General features: G+C 54.9%; 3 protein-coding genes across 6 annotated transcripts in view; 1 reads left to right on the top strand and 2 right to left on the bottom strand.

The window, feature by feature from the left end:
- Window positions 1-1,500, bottom strand: part of DNAJC17 (DnaJ heat shock protein family (Hsp40) member C17) — a 16,206-nt gene extending 14,706 nt beyond the window's left edge. The window contains exon 1 of one of the 3 annotated variants that reach the window (XM_027662032.1): window positions 1,344-1,500. In XM_027662032.1, the coding sequence (XP_027517833.1) occupies window positions 1,344-1,421 (78 nt within the window). In that variant the 5' untranslated portion in view covers window positions 1,422-1,500. Of the gene's footprint in view, window positions 1-937; window positions 1,165-1,343 lie in introns of those variants that run through there. The other 2 variants (XM_027662031.1, XM_027662033.1) reach the window with 2 other exon arrangements.
- A 1,053-nt stretch (window positions 1,501-2,553) lies between these two features.
- On the top strand, window positions 2,554-4,113 carry LOC113955964 (filaggrin-like). 2 transcript variants are annotated; one of them, XM_027662037.1, is made up of 2 exons: window positions 2,554-2,976; window positions 3,062-4,113. In XM_027662037.1, the coding sequence occupies exons 1-2, from the start codon at window positions 2,899-2,901 to the stop codon at window positions 3,893-3,895; spliced, it is 912 nt and encodes a 303-aa protein (XP_027517838.1). In that variant the 5' UTR covers window positions 2,554-2,898; the 3' UTR covers window positions 3,896-4,113. The 2 variants fall into 2 exon arrangements, with proteins under 2 accessions (XP_027517838.1, XP_027517836.1); XM_027662035.1 differs by having other exon boundaries at window positions 2,873-2,976; window positions 3,040-4,113.
- Window positions 4,114-4,494: 381 nt separating this feature from the next.
- LOC113955959 (SITS-binding protein-like) lies at window positions 4,495-15,554 on the bottom strand. The gene is made up of 12 exons (XM_027662025.1): window positions 15,474-15,554; window positions 14,634-14,773; window positions 13,355-13,838; window positions 11,441-11,612; window positions 10,522-10,726; window positions 10,251-10,401; window positions 9,986-10,165; window positions 9,204-9,472; window positions 8,614-8,750; window positions 7,448-7,569; window positions 6,282-6,461; window positions 4,495-5,797 (listed from the first exon to the last, which is right to left on the bottom strand). Exons 3-12 carry the CDS (start codon window positions 13,811-13,813, stop codon window positions 5,624-5,626), a joined length of 2,049 nt encoding a protein of 682 aa, XP_027517826.1. The 5' UTR covers window positions 13,814-13,838; window positions 14,634-14,773; window positions 15,474-15,554; the 3' UTR covers window positions 4,495-5,623.
- Between the last annotated feature and the right edge of the window lie 6,199 nt (window positions 15,555-21,753).

Here is a 21,753-nt window from a genome sequence, read left to right as displayed (position 1 = left end):
GGGGGGGAAGAGGGAAAAAAAGGGGGGAAGGGGGAAAAAAAGGGGGAAGAGGGAAAAAAAGAGGGGAAGGGGGGAAAAAAGGAGGGAAGGGGGGAAAAAAGGAGGGAAGGGGGGAAAAAAGGGGAAAAAAGGGGGGAAAGGGAAAAAAGAGGGGAGGGGGAAAAAGGGGGGGGAAGGGGAAAAAAGGGGGGGAGGGAATAAAGGGGTGGAGAGGAAATAAGGGGGAGAGGGGAAAAAGAGGAAAGTGGAAAAAAGGGAGAAAGGACAAAGAAAGGAGAAAGGGGAAAAAAGAGGAGAAAGGATAAAAAAGAGGAAAGGGGGAAAAAAGGGGGAAAGGGGGAAAAAAAGGGGAAGGAAAAAAAAAGGAGCGGAAGCTGTTCTGTCCCAGTGCCAAGCAATTTCCTGCTAAAACGAGTGGAGAAAGTTGTGTCTCGGCCCCACCTGGCGGACAAAGCTCCAGGGATGGGAATGTACAAGGAAAGCGCTGCAGGTGACCCAACCTCCTTCATAAGATTCCAGGCGAGGGAGAGACAACTCACTCCCAAACATCCATCAGCTGCCCAGCTCCCGCCGGGCTGCTCCGATCGGCGGGTGGAGAGGGCTTTCCTCACCCCTTATTTCGTGCTACAGAAAGCCTTGGGATCATTTCAAGTATTTCAGATCAAGGACTGACGCCCCAAATTCCATCTGCCGCTTTGTAAAGCTGCACCAAGGCCATCGGGCCGGGAATTCTCTCATCCTCCCCCCTGCAGCGACCGGCTCAGCTGGGAAATAACCCGAGCTCACCCGAAGCCTTTTCAGCTCATCCAGTCCAGCGTGTTACAAACTGGATTGTTCCCGCTGGGTGCTTCTTTCACGGGGAATTTCCAGGGAGCGGGTTGTAAACCCCCAAAAATGAACCAGAAGCCTTACGGGCACCTACAGCACCTAGACTGACCTAACAGCTGAATTTTTGGATAAACACCGCGACTTTCCTTCTGGAGGCACATAAATAAGAAAGCGAGGGGCACAGCGTCGCAGACCAACTCTGCAGCTCTCCCTCCCAGCCATTCCCTCCTCCAAAGGCGGGACTGAGAAGGCACAAGGGCAAATTGAGGGCAATAACACCAATATCGGTAAACCCGGGATATAATAACGCCAACACCGGCAAAAGCGGCCTTTCCGCACGATTTCACAGCCCCGGCCCCGCAGCAGCGCCCCGGGCAGCGGGAGCGCACCAAGAGCGCTCGGAGCAGCCGCTCAGCTCCGCACCGGGCAGGGCGCGGCACCGGGAACATCCCGTTCCCGAGGACACCGGGACAGGGAGGGAAGGGGCCCGTCCCGAGACGTGCCGCGCCCACGACCTCCTTCTCCGACGCCTTCTCGCCGACCCCCAGCAGCCCGTAGAGGTCCAGCTCCAGCAGGTCCTTATCGACCGCCATCTCCGCGCTCCCCGGTGCCGGTCCCGCTCCCGGTGCCGTTCGTTCCCTTTCCCGGTGCCGTGGCCGGGCCGCGCCGCTCGCTGGGTAACGTAGTCCCCGAGCGCTGCAGCGCCGCGCGCCGCCACTGCAAACGGACTACAATTACCGTGATGCACCGCGCGCCCCTCCGCGGAAGAGCGCGCCTGACGTGCGCCGCGCGCCGCGGGGTGCGCCGGGTGTTGTAGTTCCTTTGCGGCGCCTGTGAGCGCGAAAAGGCGGGAGGAAAACTACAACTGCCGTCGGGCTGTGCGCGAGAGCCGGCGCGCCCGTGAGAGCGAGTCCTTCGGGAAAAGCCCGTCCGGGACATGGAGTCCGAGTGTCCCCCCCAGCACTGCCGAGCCCACCGCTGGCCGTGTCCGCAAGTGCACGGACGCATCCACGCGGTAGATCCCTCCAGGGGTGGCGACTCCATCGCTTCTCCGGGCAGCCTGTGCCAGTGCGGGGCGCTGCGAGCCCAACTACAGCCCGTTCCCAAAAGCATCCTTGTTTTTGTTGTTCCCAAAAAGCATCCCTCTCAGCCCAAGGCACGGCTCCTTGGGAAATTCCTCTTGTCTTCTTATTGACCTAAGATGCCTTCCTTTTTTTCCACACAGTTCTGAGTAGGAAGCACTAGTCTATCTAATTATGCCATTACATAAGAGATGGAGTTTTTCAGGCTTTATTTGATTATTGTAGAAGGATTTGTGTCCTTGCTGGCTGAAGGACAAAGAGCCTTCAGACCGTTTATTTTAATCAGCAATAGTAACAGACCTGAGATCATGAAAAAAACTGGGTAAATGTGAATCCAGCAAAGTGGATGTTTGACAGATGTTTTCTAACCTAGCAGTGCAATGAAACCCAAGAATTTCTGGTCTGTCTCCGTGGAGCTTCACCCAAGGAGAGCAGGAGCCTTGCTGGTCACAGACTCATAGAATGGTTTGGGTTCAAAGGAACCTTAAAGCCTGTTCAGTCCCATGGGCAGGGACACCTTCCACTATCTCAGTTTGCTCAAGCCCTGTCTAACCTGGGCTTGGACACTTCCAGGGATGGGGCAGCTGCAGCTTCTCTGGGAAATCCACTCCAGTGCTTCAGCACCCTCACAGGAAAGAATTCCTTCCCGGTATCCCATCCCACCCTCTGGCAGTGGGAAGCCATTCCCCCTTGTCCAGTGACTACAGTTCCTGACGAGTCGCAGCCCTGGGCGTGCTGAGGGCACCTGCGGCCATCGTGGTGCCACCTCGGGGACCTCCCTCTGGGGCCCCATTCTGGAGTCCCCTCCTGTGACACCATCTCACCCTCGAAGGCACAAAGTTTATCTGCTGACACGTGTCCCCAAACACAGCCACAGCACCCTGGCCCTTCGGCGCTGTCCCTTTGTGACACGGGCGCGTGACGGGGCCGACCTCACCTGTGACACTGCGTCAGAAAGGGCCGTGTCCCAGCATTCCATGAAATCAGGATGGGGGCACAGATCTTCAGTCAATCCCGTGGTGAGACTGGTGGGCAGCAGGCCCCGCGTGACAACACCGCTGCTGAGGTGTGGGACGGCTCCGAAGGGATGAGGCGCTGTGGGACTGTTTTGGGGGACGCGTGTCCGCAGAGAGCCTTTGTGTCTCTTGCAGGGCGAGATGTCATCGAAGGAGGACTCTCCAGAGCCGGGCACCTCTGCTGCCAGCACCAGCCAGCAGCCACGGGATGGCAGCGAGGAGAACCCCTCCTGCCCGGCGTGCCGGGACATCGACACCAAGTGCTCCAGCTTGTGCTGGCACTGCTTCTGCCGCCTCTGCCTGTGGGATTGGACCCTCAGCGACACCTCGTGCCCCCAGTGCCAGCGGCCCATCCGCCACACGTACCCCCAGCACGTGGCCCTGTACCACGAGGTGCAGGACCAGGTGTACGACAGCAAGCAGAGGAGGCTCGGCCGCTTGGAGCAAGGCACAGGGAGCTGCTCGGGACACAGTGGCAGCAGCCACGATGAGCCCCCAGAGCAGGGCCGAAGGAGGTCCTTGAGGCGGCACCGTGACGGCCACCAGTGGTCTCAGCACGCCCAAGGGAGCAGCTTCCTGAGAAGGAGGAGGCGTCGGCGGAGAAGGAGGAGGCGTCAGTGGAGAAGGGATCGGGACAACGAGGGACGAGCTCCAGGGTCCGAACGGGACACCTCAGACTCCTCGCGGGGGAGGCGATCCCAGGGCAGGTCCCACACGCCACGGGGCCAAGATCAGCAGGGACAGGCACGGGGCCACCGCAGCAGACAGAGGTGGAGGGGCAGGAACAGGGAGCATTCCCACGGCTGGAACAGGCAATGGAGCAGGTCCCGCAGGCAACGCCGGGACACCCAGACATCGTCCTCAGGAACGGAGCCCCACAGTGACTCCTCGAGGCAGAGGCACTGGAGGAGCAGGAATGCTGGTGAGCGACGAGCTCCAAGGCACCAACAGCACATCCCAGACTCCTAAGGGAGGAACCGGTACCGGTGCAGGACCCAGAGCCATGCAGGGCACAGGACCCAATATCCCACCCTCCCAAGAGGGGAAAGGCCACACTCAGTCCTGGCACAGGACAGCCCAGAGTGTCCAGCCAGCCTTCTGTGATATCCCAGCATGGAGCCACCAGATCCTCTCTGGGCATCCTGTTCCGGGGTTTGAGTCCCTCTGAATAAACAAATGTCACTTTAGCCAGCGCTGCCTTTATTTCCCTTTGTGCTTTTTGCTGTCTCAGGAGCCTCCACAGGTATTTTGGAGCACCCCAGGCCGTGGGGGTGCCTTGGGTTGCTCTCATGAGCCCTATCCTTTCCCTCTCTGTGCTCCCTCCAGCCCCATCATGTGCCTCTGTGGATCAAGGAAGGAGCAGGGGGTTCTCCCCACATCCCCACGGGCTCTTCCCCTCTCCGTGCCCCAGGATTGCATGGCTGAATTTGATTTATTTGGAATTTTTTTTTGCTTTTTGCTTTTCTTCCAGTTTTAAGAAACTTTGCTGGGAAAAGCTGGAAGCCCTTAGCATTTTTTCAGCGGAGCCACGCCTCGGTACAGGAACATTTTCCACAAAAAAAGGTGTAGCTGATACCATTCAGTGTTGGAGGTGCCTGAGCCCTGCCCCAGGGCCAAAACTTGCCCTTCACTTCCCTCCCAGCTGTCACCCAGTCCCTGTCCCTAAATGCCAGCCTTTGGAATCACCCCAATAACCTGCACTGTCCCATTTATCCCTCACTTGGGATATCAGTGTAGTTGATAATCTCCCTAAATGCACGTTCAGCATGTGGGACATGGATTTTGCCAATGGATACGTTCTCTGCTGGATGGAAGGAGGCTGATCACACTGGATCCCTCTTGCACTGCTAGAAATAATTGGGAACAAAAGCCATAAAATTCAACAAATGGTGAAAAACAGGAGGTGGGGCTCACAGGGCTCAGTGCTGAGCTCTGGAGCTTGTGGGCAAGGATCCTGGATGTCCACATCATGCTCTGGTGGAGCCACTCCTTCCCTTGAGTGAATTTATTTTTCTTCCACATAAACCTGCTTCAAATAGATCTGGAGTTCACCCATTTTCCCAGATTATCCTCAAAGGTGGGCTCTTGCTACCGGAGACTCCTGGAAAACACACCCAGTGCCCGGTGGGAGAAAAGCAGGGAGCGCTGGGCACCGTGGGGGGCCACGCACAGGAGCAAAACTATCCTGGTAATTTTTCCCTGGATTTACTTTTCTCATTAAATCCCAAACTTCCCATTTGGTGAAAGCTGAACAGAGCTGTCCTGTTTAGTTTTCCCTGGATTTACCTTTTTTTCACTCAGTACAAAACTTCCCATCGGGTATAAGCTGATGTTTGTTTATCTCCCGGAAAATCCACTCCCTGGCCAAGGCAGCCTCTCTGAGCACCTTGCCAGGGATCTGGAAACGCTGGATGTGTCCACCTAAACACACTCACACAAACATTTAAATGGGAAAACCCTGGAAAGATACAGGTGAGCACTGATTGTGGGTGGGTGGTGGTGGCAGAGCCATATTGCTGCTGTTTCTGGATAACAGCAAGTAAGAAAACTCAAACAATTTCTCCTGAAATAAAAAAAAAACAAAACCAACAAAATAAAGGTTCTTGGGAAAGTGCAAACAGTCTGGAAGTGTCAGGGAAGAGCCTGTGGCCAGCGCTGCTCTCTGAGGTCACTGTCCAGGAGCTGCCCAGGCTGGATTCAGGAGGTCTTTACGAACACGGGCACCTCGGCCAGGCTGGCAGAGTAATTCCTGAGGATGGTGCCTCCATCAAACACACGGGCAGAGTTGGTGTCCAGCCAGAGGTGCCCTTCTCCAGGCAGGAAGACATCCCTCCATGTTTGTCCTTTTTCTGTTATTGGAGCAACCAGGACCTGCAGTAAAAAAAAAAAAAAAAAGAAAGAAAAAAGAGCTTTAGCAGGTGGTGGATTGGGCGGGATGTACGTGGGGGGATGAGATGGTCACCAGGGAATCATGGAATGGTTTGGCTAGGAAGGGACCTTAAAGCCCATCTCATTCCACCCCCTGTCATGGGCAGGGACACCTTCCACTATCCCAGGTCGTTCCAAGTCCTGTCCAATCCGGCCTTAAAACTATTTTCCCTTGTTTTACGGGAAAAGCGGTATCCAGCATTCTGAGACTATTTATTCCTGCTAAATCATTTCACTCCCAAAGCTGAAAGAGGTTTCCAGGGCCCTGAATGAGAGTTCTGTGAAGAAAGCCAAGCTTTTCCAAAAAGGAAAAACCCCAAACCCACATAAACCAGCTGCTTTGGCTTGGATTTAAATCTGCTTGACTACGAAGCCCTGGTTCGTGTTCCGGCAGAGCTGGGCTCACAGGATGGTGCAGAATTCCCACCTCATCTCCAATGAGAAATTCATCCTCTATGGTGAACGCGGTCGGATCCGTGGGGCTGAGCCACCAGGCTGGACGGAAGATGGGGTGTCCCAAACTCTGCCACTCCTCGCTGTATTTTAGGAGGAGCGGCAGCACAAAGTCCCGGTGCCTCTGGATGCATTGGCGGGTCAGGTTCAGGACCTGCAGGGTCAGAGGGAAATCTGTGAGGAGTCTGACAGCCAGGAAACAGCAAAGCAGGCAGGGAAAAATGAAAACAAACCAGATAAATAAAAATTATATATATATATATATTCCCTTGGGAAGAGAGGTGACTGAGTTTCAATGTCCTGATCAAGTTATGGCAGCCACAAGGTACAAACAGGGTTGATACTGGATATTAATTTATGTGGATATAAATCCATCAATAAGGCATATGAATCCATTAGATTTAAATGGCTTAAATCCACTGATAGCAGATGTGAATCCATTTGATTTAAGTCCATTACCAGTGGATATAAACCCATTGTATTTAAATGTATTTAAATCTTTTTGTAATGGATATTGATTGGATTTGAACGGATTTAAATCTGTTGATAATGAATATAAATCCATGGGATTTGAATGGATTTAAATCCATTATAATGGATATTAATTAATTGGATTTAAATGAATTTAAATCCATGGACAGTGGATACAAATCCATTGTATTTACATGGATTTAAATACATTGACAATGGATCTAAATCCATTGTATTTACATGGATTTATATCCCTTGATAATTGATATATATTCTTTGGATTTAAAAGGATTTAAATCTATTGATAATTGCTATAAACCCATTGGTTTTAAACCTACTGATAACGGATGTAAATCTGCTGCATTTAAATTGATAAAATCTATTGATAATGGATATGAATCCATTGGATTTAAATGGATTTAAATCCATTGATATTGTATATAAACCCCTTGGATTGAAATGGATTTACATCCATTGACAACTGGATATGAATCTGTCAACTTAAATGGATTTAAGTGGATTTAAATCCATTGATAATGGCTACGAATGCACCCGATTTATGTGCATTTAAATCCACTGATAACGGACATAAATCCTTTCCATTTAAATCCCTTGGATTTTCCTCGTGAGAGAGCTGGTGTCATCCTGGTCAGAGTGAGGGATACACACCCAGGAGTCACAGCAGAGCCAGGGTGGGGACCCGAAGGCCATCACGGGCAGGAAGGTCACGATCTGCAGCCACCGCACAAACAGCTCCGGGTCCCCCGCGGAGTCACCGGCCAGGCTCCCTCCTGTGGGAACACAGGGCTCAGTGGGGCTGCTCAGGGGCCTCCCACGGGAAAAGGCAGCTCTTGGGAACACTTAGAGCCCCTTCCAGCGCCTAAAGCCCCCCCGGGAGCCGGAGCATCCCTGGGAGCCGTCGCTCCGAAAACCTGCCACAGCTTCCCTAGAAACAGCACGAGCGGAGGGCTCTCCCAGCCATCCACAGATGCCCATTTCCCCCAGAGGCTTTTCCCAGCTTTTGCAGCTCTCAGAATGTTGGGACACAACCCAAGGGGCCACGTGCCCCAGTAACAAACACCCCAACCCTCTCCATGCAGGGGGACCTGCGCTCCCGTCCTGCTTCCCTGGAATAAGCCGAGGGGTTCAGCGTCCGTCAGGGTGGGAACTGCTGTGCTGGGATTGCCTGAGCCACATTTTCTAGGGAAAACAGGCTAAAAATAGAGGCAAAATTGAAAAATTGCTTCCAACCCCTATTTCAGGGCTGTTATTTAGCTCCATTCTCCAGGTCTGAAGCCCCGTTCGCTCCAAGAAAAGGGGCAACAATCCGCTTGGCCCTGATCAGAGGTTGTTTCTTGCCTTTTATAACGTGTTTATTTAAGGATTTCTCCAGCCATTCTGCTTTGGGGCAGAAAGGCAAACTTGGAGCAGAGCTGCTTGAGTTTTAGGAACATCCATTCCCCAGCCAGGAGCCTGGGGATGTGGATCCTGGCTAAGGGCTCCCTCCTGGCTGTACCGGGTGGGATTTAGCCCAAGCCAAGCCCTGGGGGGGTGGGTTGTGGTGGAGCTCTGCAAAGGGCATCCCCAGAGACCCAGCTGCTGATGGGGCTGCCTGGTAATATTTACAGCATGTTCTTTTGTTTTTAATTCCTCAGCCGATTCCCTGGTAACGTTCATCCCAACCAAGCCAGCAGAACAGAAAATCGGGGAGCAAAGTGCTCCAAGCCTTCCCACAGCACACCTAAGTTGCAAATGCACCTCCTGCCTCGAAAAACTCTGCAAAAATCACTGAGGAAAAGGCAGAAATAATGAAAAAAACCCAAAGAAATCCTTACCTACAGTGTCAGGGATGAAGAAGTTGTAGCCCAAGAGGCTGTAGTGCAGCACGGAGGGGATCAGCCCCTTCAGCCCCGCGTGGCTCCAGTCGGAGTGCAGGGGGCTCATCTGGACGAACAGAGGGAGGTGACTGGAGCTGGGGAGACAGAACAAACCCTTAGAGGTGCTTAGAGGGCTCACAGGAGCCGAAATTCCACAATGCCTGGCTGGCTTGGCAGTCACTGGGGTCAGACAGAGAATCCTGGAGTGGTCTGGGTTGGAAGGGACATTAAAGCCCATCCAGTCCCACCACCCTGCCAGGGGCAGGGACACCTTCCACCAGCCCAGGTTGCTCCGAGCCCCATCCAACCTGGCCTTGGACACTTCCAGGGATCCAGGGGCAGCCACAGCTTCTCTGGGCAACCTGTGCCAGGGCCTCGCCAACCTCAGATCCCACATGGATCATCGACTCCAGCGTGCTGCCCTGGACCACCTCCATGCCACTTCCCCGGGTGCTGAGCACTCCTGGCATCCCAAGGACATCCCCTCAACCATCCCCCAGGAACTCACACACCCCTTGGCTCCAGCAAAGCGTGTCCCTGGTACCCACCCGGCCCCGGCGCTGACGACGGTGCCATTGCCCAGTGTCGCCAGTGCTGCCGCCAACACCCTGGTGTATCCATCACCTGCCAGCTCGGCGGGAGGTGGCACATCCTGCTCCAGGAAGGAATTACCCTCGACTCCCTCAAAGGCCACGTATGTGGCCCCCAGTGCCTGCCGCAGGCGCCGGGCACGTGCCAGGTACCAGGCCAGCGCCGCCTCGCTGGTGACGTTCAGGCGGGCACAGAGCTGCCCCTTCCAGGTGGTCAGCAGTGGGATCTGCGGATGAGGACGGAAGTGGCTGTCAGATCCATAAAATATCCTGCTAATTCCAGGGCGTGAGGCTGGGGAATGCCACTTTACCACCGCACTGCGGCACAGCACGTGTGTCAACCCTCCCTCCATTCCCCCCCAAAATCCCCGAGTGGGTGGCAACGTGGCTGATCATTAAACTGACCACAGAAAACATGGGACTTGAGGGATTTTCTGAACACAAGCAACTTTTAAAAATCTTTTGGAAGTGGGAATTTCCAAGCTGCTTCCGTAGGAGCCAGGAGAGAAGCTGCTCCCCACAGCACTTTAAATCCAAGGGATTTAAATGGAAAGGATTTATGTCCATTATCAGTGGATTTAAATGCACATAAATCGGGTGCATTCATAGCCGTTATCAATGGATTTAAATCCACACAGCACAGGGGCACTGGGCTGTTCCCCCTGTAAGTAATAAACACGAGGGGGTTTATCCAGTGCTAATTTGGGGTTTAGGGTTGAGGAGGGTCCTGTATCCTGTACCGTGCTGGCCCCAGGTCGGGGCTGGCGGCTCAGCCAGTATCCCGCGGCCTCGCCGCGGTGCAGGGACTGCAGGAAGAGCGGGGAGGTGATGCTGGCGTAGGGGGACAGAGTGATGGAGAGCTGCAGAGGCTCCACCAGGGCCAGGTCCTGCCTCTTCCTGCGCTCCGAGGGCACGTGCTCCTGCGGGAGGGAAAGGCAGGGAAGGGTGGGCGGTCGGAGCGGCGATGCCGAGCTCTGGGTGAGCGCGGGGGGGACACAGTCGTACCGCTGCGGCCAGGATGGCGGTGCCGCGCTCCCCCAGGGCCACGACCCCCTCCTGAAGGCCGTGCCGCTTCAACCTCCTCACCAGCGACCTCAAACCTCGCTTGATTTTGGCGGCGGAACCCTCCGGGCCGTGGTACCGCCACAGCGGAGACCTGCGGGGTGGGAAAAGCCGGGGCGGGGTGGGTCGCGGTTTTGGGCCGGAACAAGATGCTCTGGGCAGCGACCTGGGGCTCCTGGGAGGATGCCCATCCCCGGGATGAGGGAACACCCACCCCAGGAGCGCCGTGTCCGGCCGTGCCCGTGCGGGTCCCGCCGGGGGGTTGCCCCGGTGCCGGTGCGCGGCCGCCACGTCGGTGCTGATGCAGAGCAGGTACCGCAGGGGCTCCGCCCGGGCCGCCGGCGTCTGCAGGCAGAAGTGCCGGTGGCTCTCCAGCGACAGGAGCAGGGGCACGTCGGGCGCCACGGTCACCGTCACTCCTGGGGGGAGAAAAGGGGGAATTCGGTGTCTCGGCGAGCGCCCGGCTCCTCCCAGTCCTGGCACTTGTGTGCTGCCAAGACCTCCCCGACTGATCCCACCGCAGATCCAACCGTGCCGACCGTCCCCGTTCTGTTCCTGCTGTTCCCTTGTAGCCTCCAAAATGCCTTTCAAGGGCTAGATTTCTCCCATTCCTGCCTTTTTTTGGCTCAGCATGCAGTGGCTGCAGCGGTTCAGGGCAGCTGCGGGTCATTGGGTGAATTTGTGGGAATACCTGAACTTCTGTGTTCTGCAGAATAATCCCAACGTCCACCGAGAAACAACACCAGCAGCTGAACTCCTGCCTGAATCCAGCATCCCACAGCAGCATCAGGGAGCTGTGAAGCCGCTCAAGTGGAGATAGAGGAAGCAGCAATGGGCACAGACTTAAGAAAAAAAATCCCAGGCATGTGAAGAGTACAGGATGTCCCTGGGGTGACTTGGACCGTGCCATCCTCAGGCACCCAGGTTCAATATCACAGCCTTTCCCCCAGGGACGAGGCTGTGTGGGATCCAGGCAGTGCTGCGTCCTGCTGCCAGTTGTCATTACGTTTGTAGGATATTTAATTCTCAGAAGCATCTACCCTGCTCTTAAACCAGCTGCTTTAGAGGTGAGGAGGATGGGGAAGCACAGGGACTGAAGCCATAGGACAGGGGGCAGGGAAGGTTGTGATTACCTGTCGAGCCCAAGAAGTACCTGTCCAGGACAGGCCCGAAGCCGTCGGGGTTGGTGCCGAGGTCTCCGCTGACGAAGGGCTGCGCGGGGCTCTCGGCGCTGTTGAGGGGCCAGCGCTGGGCACGGATGCTTGGCCCACCGTACCAGGAGACATTGGCCATGGAAAAGCAATCCTGCAACCAGGAGAGCATCGTTAAAGAGCAAGGAACGTTCAGGGTGAGGAAGAAAGGTCAGGTTGGATGAGTCCGGGAGCAAACTGTGCTAGTGGAAAGTGTCCCTGCCTGTGGAATGGGGTGAGCTTTAAATTCACTTTCAGGAGCCCAGCTGGGAAATTCTGTTTGGGGTTTCTTGGTTTGTTTGGGGTTTTTGTTTGTTTGGTTTTTCTTTCTTTGGTGCTTTTTCTTTGTTTGCTTTACTTCTAAGTTTGTTTTACTTTTAAAGACATTAACCTTTCTATCCGCTTTTCCCAGAGTTTCTGGCACGAATTTACAACTGCGACTGTCCCCACCTGAGGGAGGTTTTAGCCCTCACCTCGATGGCACCGCAGCATCCCTGGGAGGGACACGTGCTCTCTCCCAAGGCACAGCTTCCCAAGGGCTCATAACAAGAATCTCCCTCAACGAGACTCAGTTTGGGGGATTTGGGACACTTCTCATAGGGCTGATAGGACCCTGTGCCCGGGGACATCCCCATCCTTGACCCACCTCCTGCCAGAAACCATCAATTTTCGCTTCAAAGCCTCTAAAACTTTCTCCTTTCTGCCAAGTCAAGGGATCAGCAGGACTTAAGAGTCCGCGTGACTTCCCAGGCGGGACGGGTTTCCCCGAAATCCCGAGGATTTGGGGCCATGGAAGGAGACTGGAGCAGGCAGAGGAGAACTGAAGAACCCCAGCTCGGCCCACCCCATGTTTATTCCCAATCCCAAGGCTTCAGAGCCTCCTGGAGCCCTGAGCTCGGGGCACAGAGAGGTTAAGTCTCTCCAAGGGGTGGGGAGAGGAGATGTAAATTATTAAAGTGGAAACCCTGGAGGCTCAGAATAGCCGTACCAGGTGTCAGCTGAACTCGTTACACCAGCTGGAAAAGAGGGAAAACCAGCCTGTCCTAAACTCAGATTCCGCTGGATCATATTTTCCAATGGTTTTTTTTAAAAAAAGTGGGGAAAAGCCTCTTCTGTCTTGCTCATCCCCTCGTGCACCCCACACCAACACCAGCAAAGGAGACCCACCCCTGTATGCCGGGCTTGTGCTCAGGCAACAGCTTCTACCCACCCAAAATGGTGCCAACAGTTTATGGCTAAAGGGGAACAATCCCCCATCCCACACCGCCCCATCCTGCTTTCCTCCCTGTCCTGGGGGCCCCCCACAACCGGACACCTCGCTCTGGCAGGGTTTCTCCTTCCCCTCCTAACGCTCCTTTTCAGAGCCTGCTTTCGTTTAACCGAGGGACAAAACAGGGAATGATACCAAAAATAAAGCCCCCCCCCAGTGTTTGCAGCAGCGGACGTGGGTTATTCCCATCCCGTGGGAGCTGCCCATTGTGTCTGCCTTGGAATGGACCTTCCCGAGGTTCTCGCCAGCATTGTCTCCAGCGCTTATTTACTCCGTCTCCACATAAACACAGTGCTCCCACCCCGGGGTCACCAACGCGGCACCACCAGGGCCCCCTGGGGTTTTGGGGGGCTCAGCATTGGGTCACGATGCTGCCAAAAGGCTTTTCCAACGCGGCACCGGCCACAGCCCCTCGGGGCTTTAGGGGCTCAGTGTCGGGTCACGATGCTGCCAAAAGGCTTTTCCCACCCAGTCGCTGGAGGCTGTGGGAGCTGGGGAGCTCCACGGTATCTGGGGAATTGTGCCAGGCCTGCTTTGGCTCGTTGGGCCCCAAACGACGCCGAGCTGGGCAGGGGGGTCCCCGTTACCTTCAGCATCACGTCGGGGCGCAGGGGGGTCCAGCGGACGCTGTAGCACTCGGTGCCGGGGGCCGCTGGGGGCTCCAGGGAGAGCCGGAGCTCGGCGTCCTCCTCCCAGGAGTAGCAGAACTGGCCGCCGTCGTGCCAGCAGTGGTCCCGCGGCGGCGGGGGCTCGGCGGCCGGCACGCCGCCCACCGCGATCGCCGCCACCGCCCGCCCCGCCGGCAGCGCCCGCAGCACCAGGGCCCCGCGCCGGCGCTCCCACAGCATCCCACCGGCCCGGCCCCGCAGCACCCACTCCTCCGGGGACTGCTCCAGGGCCTGCCAGGAGATGATGCCGATGGTCATGGCGAAGAAGACGGCCACGCCGAAGCAGCCGACGGCGCCTTTCCAGGGCTCCGTCATCTCCCTGAAGCCCAAGGTCCAGTTGGACTCCGGGATTTGGCCGGTGTGGCGGGAGAGGGGCATGGTGATGCTCCGCTTCTCAGCCCTCCTGCAGCGGCACGAGAAAGAAAAGCCTCTGGGGTTGCTCCAAAAGATTCCCTGGGACCGCTCCAAAAGCACGTACAAAAAATTAATTCCATTAAAAAAAAAAACGGTTTAAAAGAAGGAAAACTGCAGCTCTGTTCTCTCCGCACTGATCCGAAGGTAAGAGGAGTCCCTTCGACAGCCTCCTCCTCGGCAAATCCCGCTGCTGGGCTCGGTGATGGAGGCTCAGCTCCCAAACCCTGTCCTGGAGCCAGCTCAGCCCCTTGGCAGGGCTGACAGCACCCACACAGTGACACTGAGGAGGAGGACACGCGTGGCCCAGAGCCTGGGAGGGAGATGGGGCCGTGGTCGGTGGGGAGCGGGGCTGTTCTCCAGCCTCTGCTGATCCCTGGGGTTTGGCATCAAGTCACTGCTCCGTTATTGGAAGCAGCAGTAAATAGCCAGGGGTGCAGGAAAATATCACAGGATGGTTGGAGAAAGGAGGCGGGGGGATGCAACATCCTCTTTCCATCTCCTTTCTCTCTTCCATGGAAAAATATTCGGATATTGCACAGAGCAAAAAAACACCCATGGGCAAGGTCCAGGTGCTGGGTGAGCCCAAGGGAAGGGGCACCTGGTGCTCCCTCAGGTAAGGGGTCACCTGTGGGGACACTGTCATGGGGTGGCACTGGTTGTTCCTGCAGCTCAGGGTGCCCCTCCATCCCGCTGCCCGACGGCAGGTTGGGAATGGTGCCATCTCCCCTGGCACAGCACACCCACCCCTACACCCCCCCATCTCCCCCTCCCCACATTTCTTTACCTGAAGGCAGCTTCAGAGATGCTGTTGCAGCCTCTCAAGCCTCCTCAAGATGTTTTTCCCGCCGGCAGCAGGTTTTCCTCCTGTTTCCCAGGGCAGTTTTCCCTCCTGGCTGTGTCCGAGCTGAGGCAACTTGATCCAGCCTAACCCAAGAGCGTTACTTAAGACCAGCTCCCTCCCTCCCACCCGCTCCCCTGCAGCTTGCACGTAGCCACAGGTGGCTGTTCATCAGAGACAGGGGCAGGAAATTAAAAATAATAAGTTTTAAAGGCTTTTCTTTAGAGGGGAATAATTTTAAAGGGTTGTTGGGTTTTTTTTGCCAAGTTTTCAAGGTGGCTCTGGTTGAGCCTTTACCATGCACCTGTGAATCCACATGTGAGAAGCCCTGGCAGCGCTGAGAACTCCTTGTTCTGCTGCTTTGGATTTTGTGGTTGTTAATGGTATATTTTTGGGGATTTTATCCCTGTTTTTTACCTCACAAAAGCCACTGGACACCCCCTCAGATCATCTCCAAGGCTGCCAAAATGGGAGCTGCAGGTAAGGGTGCTGCCTGCACCCAAAAGCAGAGGGAAGCAACTTCCTGGGACACTTGCAATCCCTATCAGTGCAAAAAATTGGAAATCTGGGACTTCCATCCATTTTCCATGCCCCAGTCACCGTTCACGCTTATCCCACCTGCCTACAGGTGACCAGGGAAGACCTGGATTTTCCAAGCAGTATTACAACCTGTTGGCTGCCAAGATATAAAAAAAAATTGGGATTTAAAAGCATTTCCCCATCGTGCATCCAGGCCAAACCCCGACAATCCCAAGCCCTGAACCCCAAGGCCAAAGCTCTGCTCACCTCTGATGTTGCTCTTTGGGAGAATCCCAGGACAGCCAAATCCACCAGGAAAATTCTCATCCGTGGCTCAGGTAGTGCCCTGGAGGGGCCTTTCCCCATCAGGATCAACTTTTCATTCCAGCTGGGGTGATATCCAGTGTGAGATGGAGGGAAAATGGGTGGATGGTATCGGGACAAGCATCTCCCAGAGTAGGAGAGAAGGATGGATCCAGGATAAGGAGAAAGGATGAGACAGGCTGCCCCAAAAACTTGGGCGTGAGCTGTGAGACAGTGATGCCCATCCCAAAGGAGCTGGGAATCCCCTGGGAACACGGATCAGGAGGGGTTAAGCAAAGCTGTAGGAGGTAGAGCAGGGCTGGGTGCGAAGCACTGAATGAGGAGGTCACAGATCCCGTGGGACCCTAAAACAAGTTAAAATGAAGGGAAAAACATTCAAAAAAGAAGGAAGAAGAGGTGCTTCTTCCACCAGGGAAGTTACAGGTACTCGGGGTGCTCAACACACCCCACGACCTGGGAAAGGGGAACAAGTAGGAGTGAATAAACCCACAGCATCAGCCGGAGCTGATGGAATTACTGGTGTGGGATTTGCCACCATTTTACGAGGCTTTATAGATCCCTGTGCCCCAGTCAGGGATCGGTTTGGCTGCAAAACCTTCAGAAACGGGGCAGAGGAGAGGAAAAAAAAAGGTCTTTGGGATGATCTGGAGTCCTGGTGCACTGGGAAGGATTAATCCTCTGTCCAGGGGAAAGAAGGGAATGCAGGGGCAGCACCCAAAAGCTGCACAGGGATCTGCAATTCCCTGTTTCCCACTCCAAAACGGGCTGGGAGGGGGGCGACTAACGGTGGTGTTTGGCTGCAGCAGCTCAAGGCAAAGCTCTGTCACATGGCCCACGATTAAATCACATCCATGGGATGGCAGAGGGGCCCCCAAGGTGGGATTAGAGAAACCCCGGGATGGCACGTCCGGTGGTGCGGATGCAGCAGGATAAAGGGGGGGAGTGTGGAGGAGCCAAACCCGGGTGGGATCTCAGGGAACAGGGGGATTTTTTGAAAAGCTTTTCTTAAAAAGCATCTCAAATCCCGGGGGAAGAAATCCTGCTGGAGGTTTCAACAAAATATTTGGCCAAGTTTGGGCACACCCCCCCCCAGCGCTGCACATGGGCAGGGTTTGGGCTGAGCCCTCTTCCCTCCCAGAACTCCCGTGTTTTGGGAGGAGGAACAGTTTTGGGAGTTTTTCTGCCCGTCACAGATCGCAGCACGAGGCGGCTCCCGCGAGCAGCAGGAAGCCTCCCTTCATCTTCCTCACGCCGCCAAGGAAAACCACTTTGCCCTGACCCGTTACAGGAAAAAAAACACCGTTTTGGGGTGGCTCCCTGGATTCCAGGAGGGTGTCCTGCCCCCCTGCTTCCAGTAGATGGGGTTTTGTTATACATTCTTAAATCTCCTCCTATGCAAAGTGGAGCATCTTTCCCCCTTCCTGACTTTGCAGGGCTGAGAGGACCTTAAGGTTCCCTTTTAATATCTGAAGGGACTTTCCAAGCTCCAAGGATGCTGAGGGGCTCTGGGCAACCTGGGTAGTGGAAAGTGTCCCTGTCCACGGCAGGGGGTTGGAACTGGGTGGGCTTTAAGGTCCATTCCAAAGCAAACCATTCCAGGATTCTGGGATTTGCCAGCCCCTAGACTGGGATGCAGCACCTGTGGGTATTGTTCTCCCAGGAAGGATGGAGTGGGAGGCTTGGAAACACATTTAACCCACGAGCACCAATAAGCAGAACTTGGTAATCCAAGCTTTTTTGGTGAAACACCCAGAAAACAGGGACTAAGGGTTATTCCCACTGGGATTTAGGATCAGCAGCCCCTAAGAGAGGCTTCATTCACCGTGGATCACACACCACATCCTTTTAGAGTCCTGTTGTCACCTTTCAGTCTGGCTGGAAAAAGAGAGAGCATGGAGAGCCACAGGGATTTTCCATGTGTGTGGGGTTGCACTTGGGAAGGACCAGCCCTTTCCATCAATATTTTCCTACAGCCTTGAAGCACCAGCAATCACAGCCACAGCTTCCCAGCAGCACGGCCAGACCCTCCAGGGGAGGCGGGTTTGGGGTTTCATAAATATTAATGTTTAAAAAAAAATAATAAAGGAAAGCTGTGTGGGTTGGCCAAGAGCAAAGGAAAACTGGTGGGAGCAGCAAAGCCCTCCAGGATTTGGCATCTCCTCTTGACTTTCCCCAGTCAAGTGGAGCAGCCTCATCCCAAACTCTCCCTGGGGGGATGAATCCTATGGTACCAAAAACCCACTGCACCAAAGCCCCACTTTATGTCCATTTTCCCATGATATCCACAAGCTGGGAGACACAGTGGTGAGACAGGGTGGATTACCCGAAGCTGGAAGCATGGATGTGCATGGATATACTGTCCTCCTGCTCTCCCAAGGTTTGTCTCACGGGAGAAGACACCTTCAGAATCCATCCTGGGAATAAACAAGCCGATGTGCTGTGGTGGGTGTTCTCCATTGGTTTTCCTTCCCATTGCAGTTCCCAGTCTTTCCTTTCAGTCCCAGCAAAAGCCTTTGGCTGTGCTGGAATTCTCCATGCCTTAGGAAGCCTTGTGCTTCTTATTCCAACTGGGACATTTATCGCTTTAAAAGAAAAAAGAAGCAAAAAGGGTGATACGGCTCCAAAACACCCAAACCTCAGCCCAGATTTCCTCCTGGAAAACAATCCCAGATTTCCATGAACTCCACAGCTATTTATAAAGCAGCAAATGAGCGGCAGGACTTGGAATGACAGTGGAGCTTTACCAACAGGAACAGCCCTTGGAAGTGACTACAGGACTACTGTCCCTTCCCATCCCTATTGTGTCTCCCACACCCGGAGCACCCGGATACAGGGGGCTCTTTGTGTCCATCCACAGCCCATTCGTGCTTTCAGGGAAGTCTCACATGGAGCAGCAGATTTTGGGGAGAGGGTGGTCTGGGGGACAGCCCAGAGCACCCACAGTGACCCATGGATGGATAATTTTCTAGCTGGAAAGTTCAAAGCTCCAGCTGCCAACTCCGATTGCTGCTGATGGGATAGGAACAGCCCCCATGTATCCCTTGTCCCCTCTCCCTCCAGGCACAGCCTGATATTTTGGGGATACCCAAGGTGGTGAGAAGGAGGCAGGGACCAAACCCTAATGCACAATATTCCCCAAACTTGCTAATGTGGGGAGAGAGGAGCCCGCTGTGCCGAGGAAAACCCCTCCATGGGGCACTCACCCCTCTTGCATTCCCAGACCGAGCCCAGGCATCTTAAATCCAGGGATTATTGTAGCATTCAGACACCCTCAATGTTCCTGCTCTGAGCTCAGATCCCTCAGATGGGGTGGAGGTGCTGATTTGGGGTGTCCAAAGGCAGCACCTGCTTGGGAGGGGCTGTTGGCAGCTCCGCTCTCCCCATAACCCCAGGAATGGGGTTGGAGCTGCAGCAAGGCCAGATCCATGTGCTGCTCCTCCAGGGAAAGCCTTCAAAAAGCCCAAACCATCTATTTTTTTTTCTTAAAACAAGGCACAGCTGCTGATAAAAGCTGTGGCTGCCAAGAGAAAGCACCTGCACCCCATAACCTCAGCCCGGGAGTTTGGTCTTCCAAAATCCCTTGGTTTTCCAGCAAACCCTTTGGCAGAGGGGTTAAGGGAGGATAATGGGGAGGCTTGACATGTCAGGGAGCTGCTGGAGGTGACCACAGGTGAAGGAGCTCTTGGAAAGGACCCTTCTGCTTTATCTGCCTCTCCCAATCTTCCTAGAAACCTGCTGAGCGGATTCGCAGCCCACGTGCTGCCAAATCCAACCCCGGCCACCGTTTGGATGATGAGGTCAAAATTCTTCCTGTGGAGCTGAGCCATCACAGGCTGGAAAGGTGCAGGACAACCTTCTCAACACCCACATGTCCCTAGAGGAGTGACACTCCCCAGCTACACACAGAACACCCACCCAGGGGACCACCGCGGGATACCCCGGCTCCGTCCATCCCTCTTCCCCGTGGGGGTCATTAGCAGCCCTGAAGCCCTGTGCTCCCTAAGGACAGTCTTGGTTCTTTTGGGAGAGCTCCAAGGCACACCAAACCCCAGCCCTCGCTCCTGGCTTCCATCCCCAAAATGCCCTGGGGTGTAGTTTTAGTGGCACAGCCCTGCTGGGCAGGGAGGAGGCTGCAGGTCGCATGTCCCCGCGGAACCACGCGGCTCCGAGGGGCTGCAGGGGAGCTCTGGCCTCCTCCTCTCCAGGGAACTGGCTTGGACTCACCTCCCCGGGGCTCTGAAGCTGCAGGCTCTGCTCTGAGGAAGGCACAGATCTTCCTCTTCCTCCTCTTCTTTGTCTTTTTTTTTCTTCCTCCTCTTCATTTTCTTCTTACTTCCCTTCTTTTTCTCCCTCCTCCTCCTCTTCTCCATTTCCTTCCTTGCCCAGCTCCTGCACACCCCCCACCCCCCTACCGACTTAGGATTTATGGGGTTACCCCAGTGCTGCCCCCCAGGATCCACACAGAGGGAACCCCCTCAAACTTCTCCCCACCCATCACGGATGCTGCATCCTGAAGATTTTATACCCAGGAGGGGAATATCCCTCTGGAGAGCCAAGGAGGGGGACTTCCAGTAATTAGCAATTACCAGCCCTGGCGAGCTCCCCTGGCCTCTCCCAAAGCAGAGCCCAGCACTAATGAGGTTTTGTGCTAATTATAGTGGGCAGGCAGGGCCAGGAGTCCTGGTGAGGGGCTGCAGCAGCTTTTGGCTGGAGACCTTTCTGGATTCCTTGGGATATAAAACACACCGGGGTTAATCCAGGACAGCAATCCCAGCCATGCCCAGCGCTCCTCCATTCCCAGGAATGCTGGGGGGGCTGTTCCAGCACTGGCCCTGCTTCCTGCTCACGAGCTGGTCCTTTTTCATCCATCTCTTGGAATAATTCCTGCTCAATATTGCAGGATTCTGCCGTAGCTGGCATTGCACCGACTTGGAGATCGAGCCAGCAAAGGGAAATCCAGCCCTTTGGACAAACCTTGGGGATATTTGGGAACTGAGCAACGTGGATGAGGCACCCAAAGCCTGTGCAATGACAGATTTGAGCATGTGTCCAGCATCCCAACAGGGCTTAATCCTTCTTAAACTCTTCTCTTCCCATCCCAGCAGCTGGCTCAGCACTTCCCAAATCCCAGCCAGGGCAGCAACACCCACCCCAGCTGCTTGATCACAAACCTCAGCCCAGCTCCCACCATTCATCTCCCTTGGGAATGCTATAAACCCCTTAAAATTAAAGAAAAACCCCCAAACCTTGTCCAGCTCTCCCCCTACACAGAGCCCTGAGCAAACTTTAATTCCCTAGATTAAATGTAAATCAATAAAGTAGGGATTTTAATGAAGATGATGGGAAGGAACAGCCACAAATTACTGGCCTGGCCTGGCCCCTCATGGGGCTCCTTTTCCCCCCAAGGTGTATGGACAAAGGTGGGATTTAACAAACCCCTTGGAGGGAAACCCCTCAGACAGACCCAGGCAGCGCCAGGAAACACTTTTGGAAGCTGCAGGGTGTCCAAGTGTGTTCCATGGCAGGTTGGGGATGTGGGATAAGTGGTTTCCCAGGCTGTGATGCTCCGGGGAAGCTCTCCCAGGCACACATCCAGCCATTCCCCTCCCTAGGGATGGAGGGACCCAGGACAGTGCGTGGTGCTGGGGCATGGGTGGAGGGTAAGGGGGATGCCCAGCCCTAATTTAAGGTGATCCCACAACACACACCCCTTTGCTTCTGCTCCCTGAGAGGGACCCAGCACCCTAAAAATAACCCATGGGAGCATCACAAATGCTTGAGAACTCGGCTTTTATTGTCACAGGACACAGCAGCAGACAATGGGGTCGGTCACAACAGGGGGGACAAGGGGGAGGTCACACCACAGGGTCTCAGCACAGCCACCCTGAGCAGCCACAGAGCCCCCAGCACCAACAGGGAGGGAGGGAAACATGAGCTGTGACCTGGATCCTTCCCATAAATTTCCTGCCCCATCCCTGTGCAAACAGACAAATTCTCAGCCCGTGGTGATTCTCCCCTGGGGAATGGGGAAATTAATGAACAGACACAGAGGCCCCTGCAAGCAACAGCATTTGTACCTCCTGGAATTGGTTCCATCGTGTCCTTGCAACTGAGTGGCAGGGCATCAACGGGAGAAGCTGCCCCGGGAATGCTGCTCTTCTGGGATGGAGAAGCGGGATCTGAGCCCAAGGGCTCAGTGTGCATCCGAAATCTGGGCAGGTCG

The sequence above is a fragment of the Corapipo altera genome, unplaced genomic scaffold, assembly GCF_003945725.1.
Source record: "Corapipo altera isolate COAL_440 unplaced genomic scaffold, ASM394572v1 RXGC01000072.1, whole genome shotgun sequence".
Classification (NCBI taxonomy): domain Eukaryota; kingdom Metazoa; phylum Chordata; class Aves; order Passeriformes; family Pipridae; genus Corapipo; species Corapipo altera.
Note: the sequence above shows the minus strand (reverse complement) of the source record. Positions and strands in the feature narration are given on the sequence as shown.

What these genes read in the sequence shown, in the direction of transcription:
- LOC113955959 (XM_027662025.1), bottom strand. Translation starts at nt 13,813, where the DNA reads ATGCCCCTCTCCCGCCACACCGGCCAAATCCCGGAGTCCAACTGGACC. An exon ending in CCGGACACGGCGCTCCTGGG is followed by an intron (nt 10,402 to 10,521) that starts GTGGGTGTTCCC and finishes CCCACCCCGCAG; the next exon opens with GTCTCCGCTGTGGCGGTACC. An exon ending in CTTCATCCCTGACACTGTAG is followed by an intron (nt 7,570 to 8,613) that starts GTAAGGATTTCT and finishes GTGTTCCCACAG; the next exon opens with GAGGGAGCCTGGCCGGTGAC.
- LOC113955964 (XM_027662035.1), top strand. Translation starts at nt 2,888, where the DNA reads ATGAAATCAGGATGGGGGCACAGATCTTCAGTCAATCCCGTGGTGAGA. An exon ending in GTGACAACACCGCTGCTGAG is followed by an intron (nt 2,977 to 3,039) that starts GTGTGGGACGGC and finishes GCGTGTCCGCAG; the next exon opens with AGAGCCTTTGTGTCTCTTGC.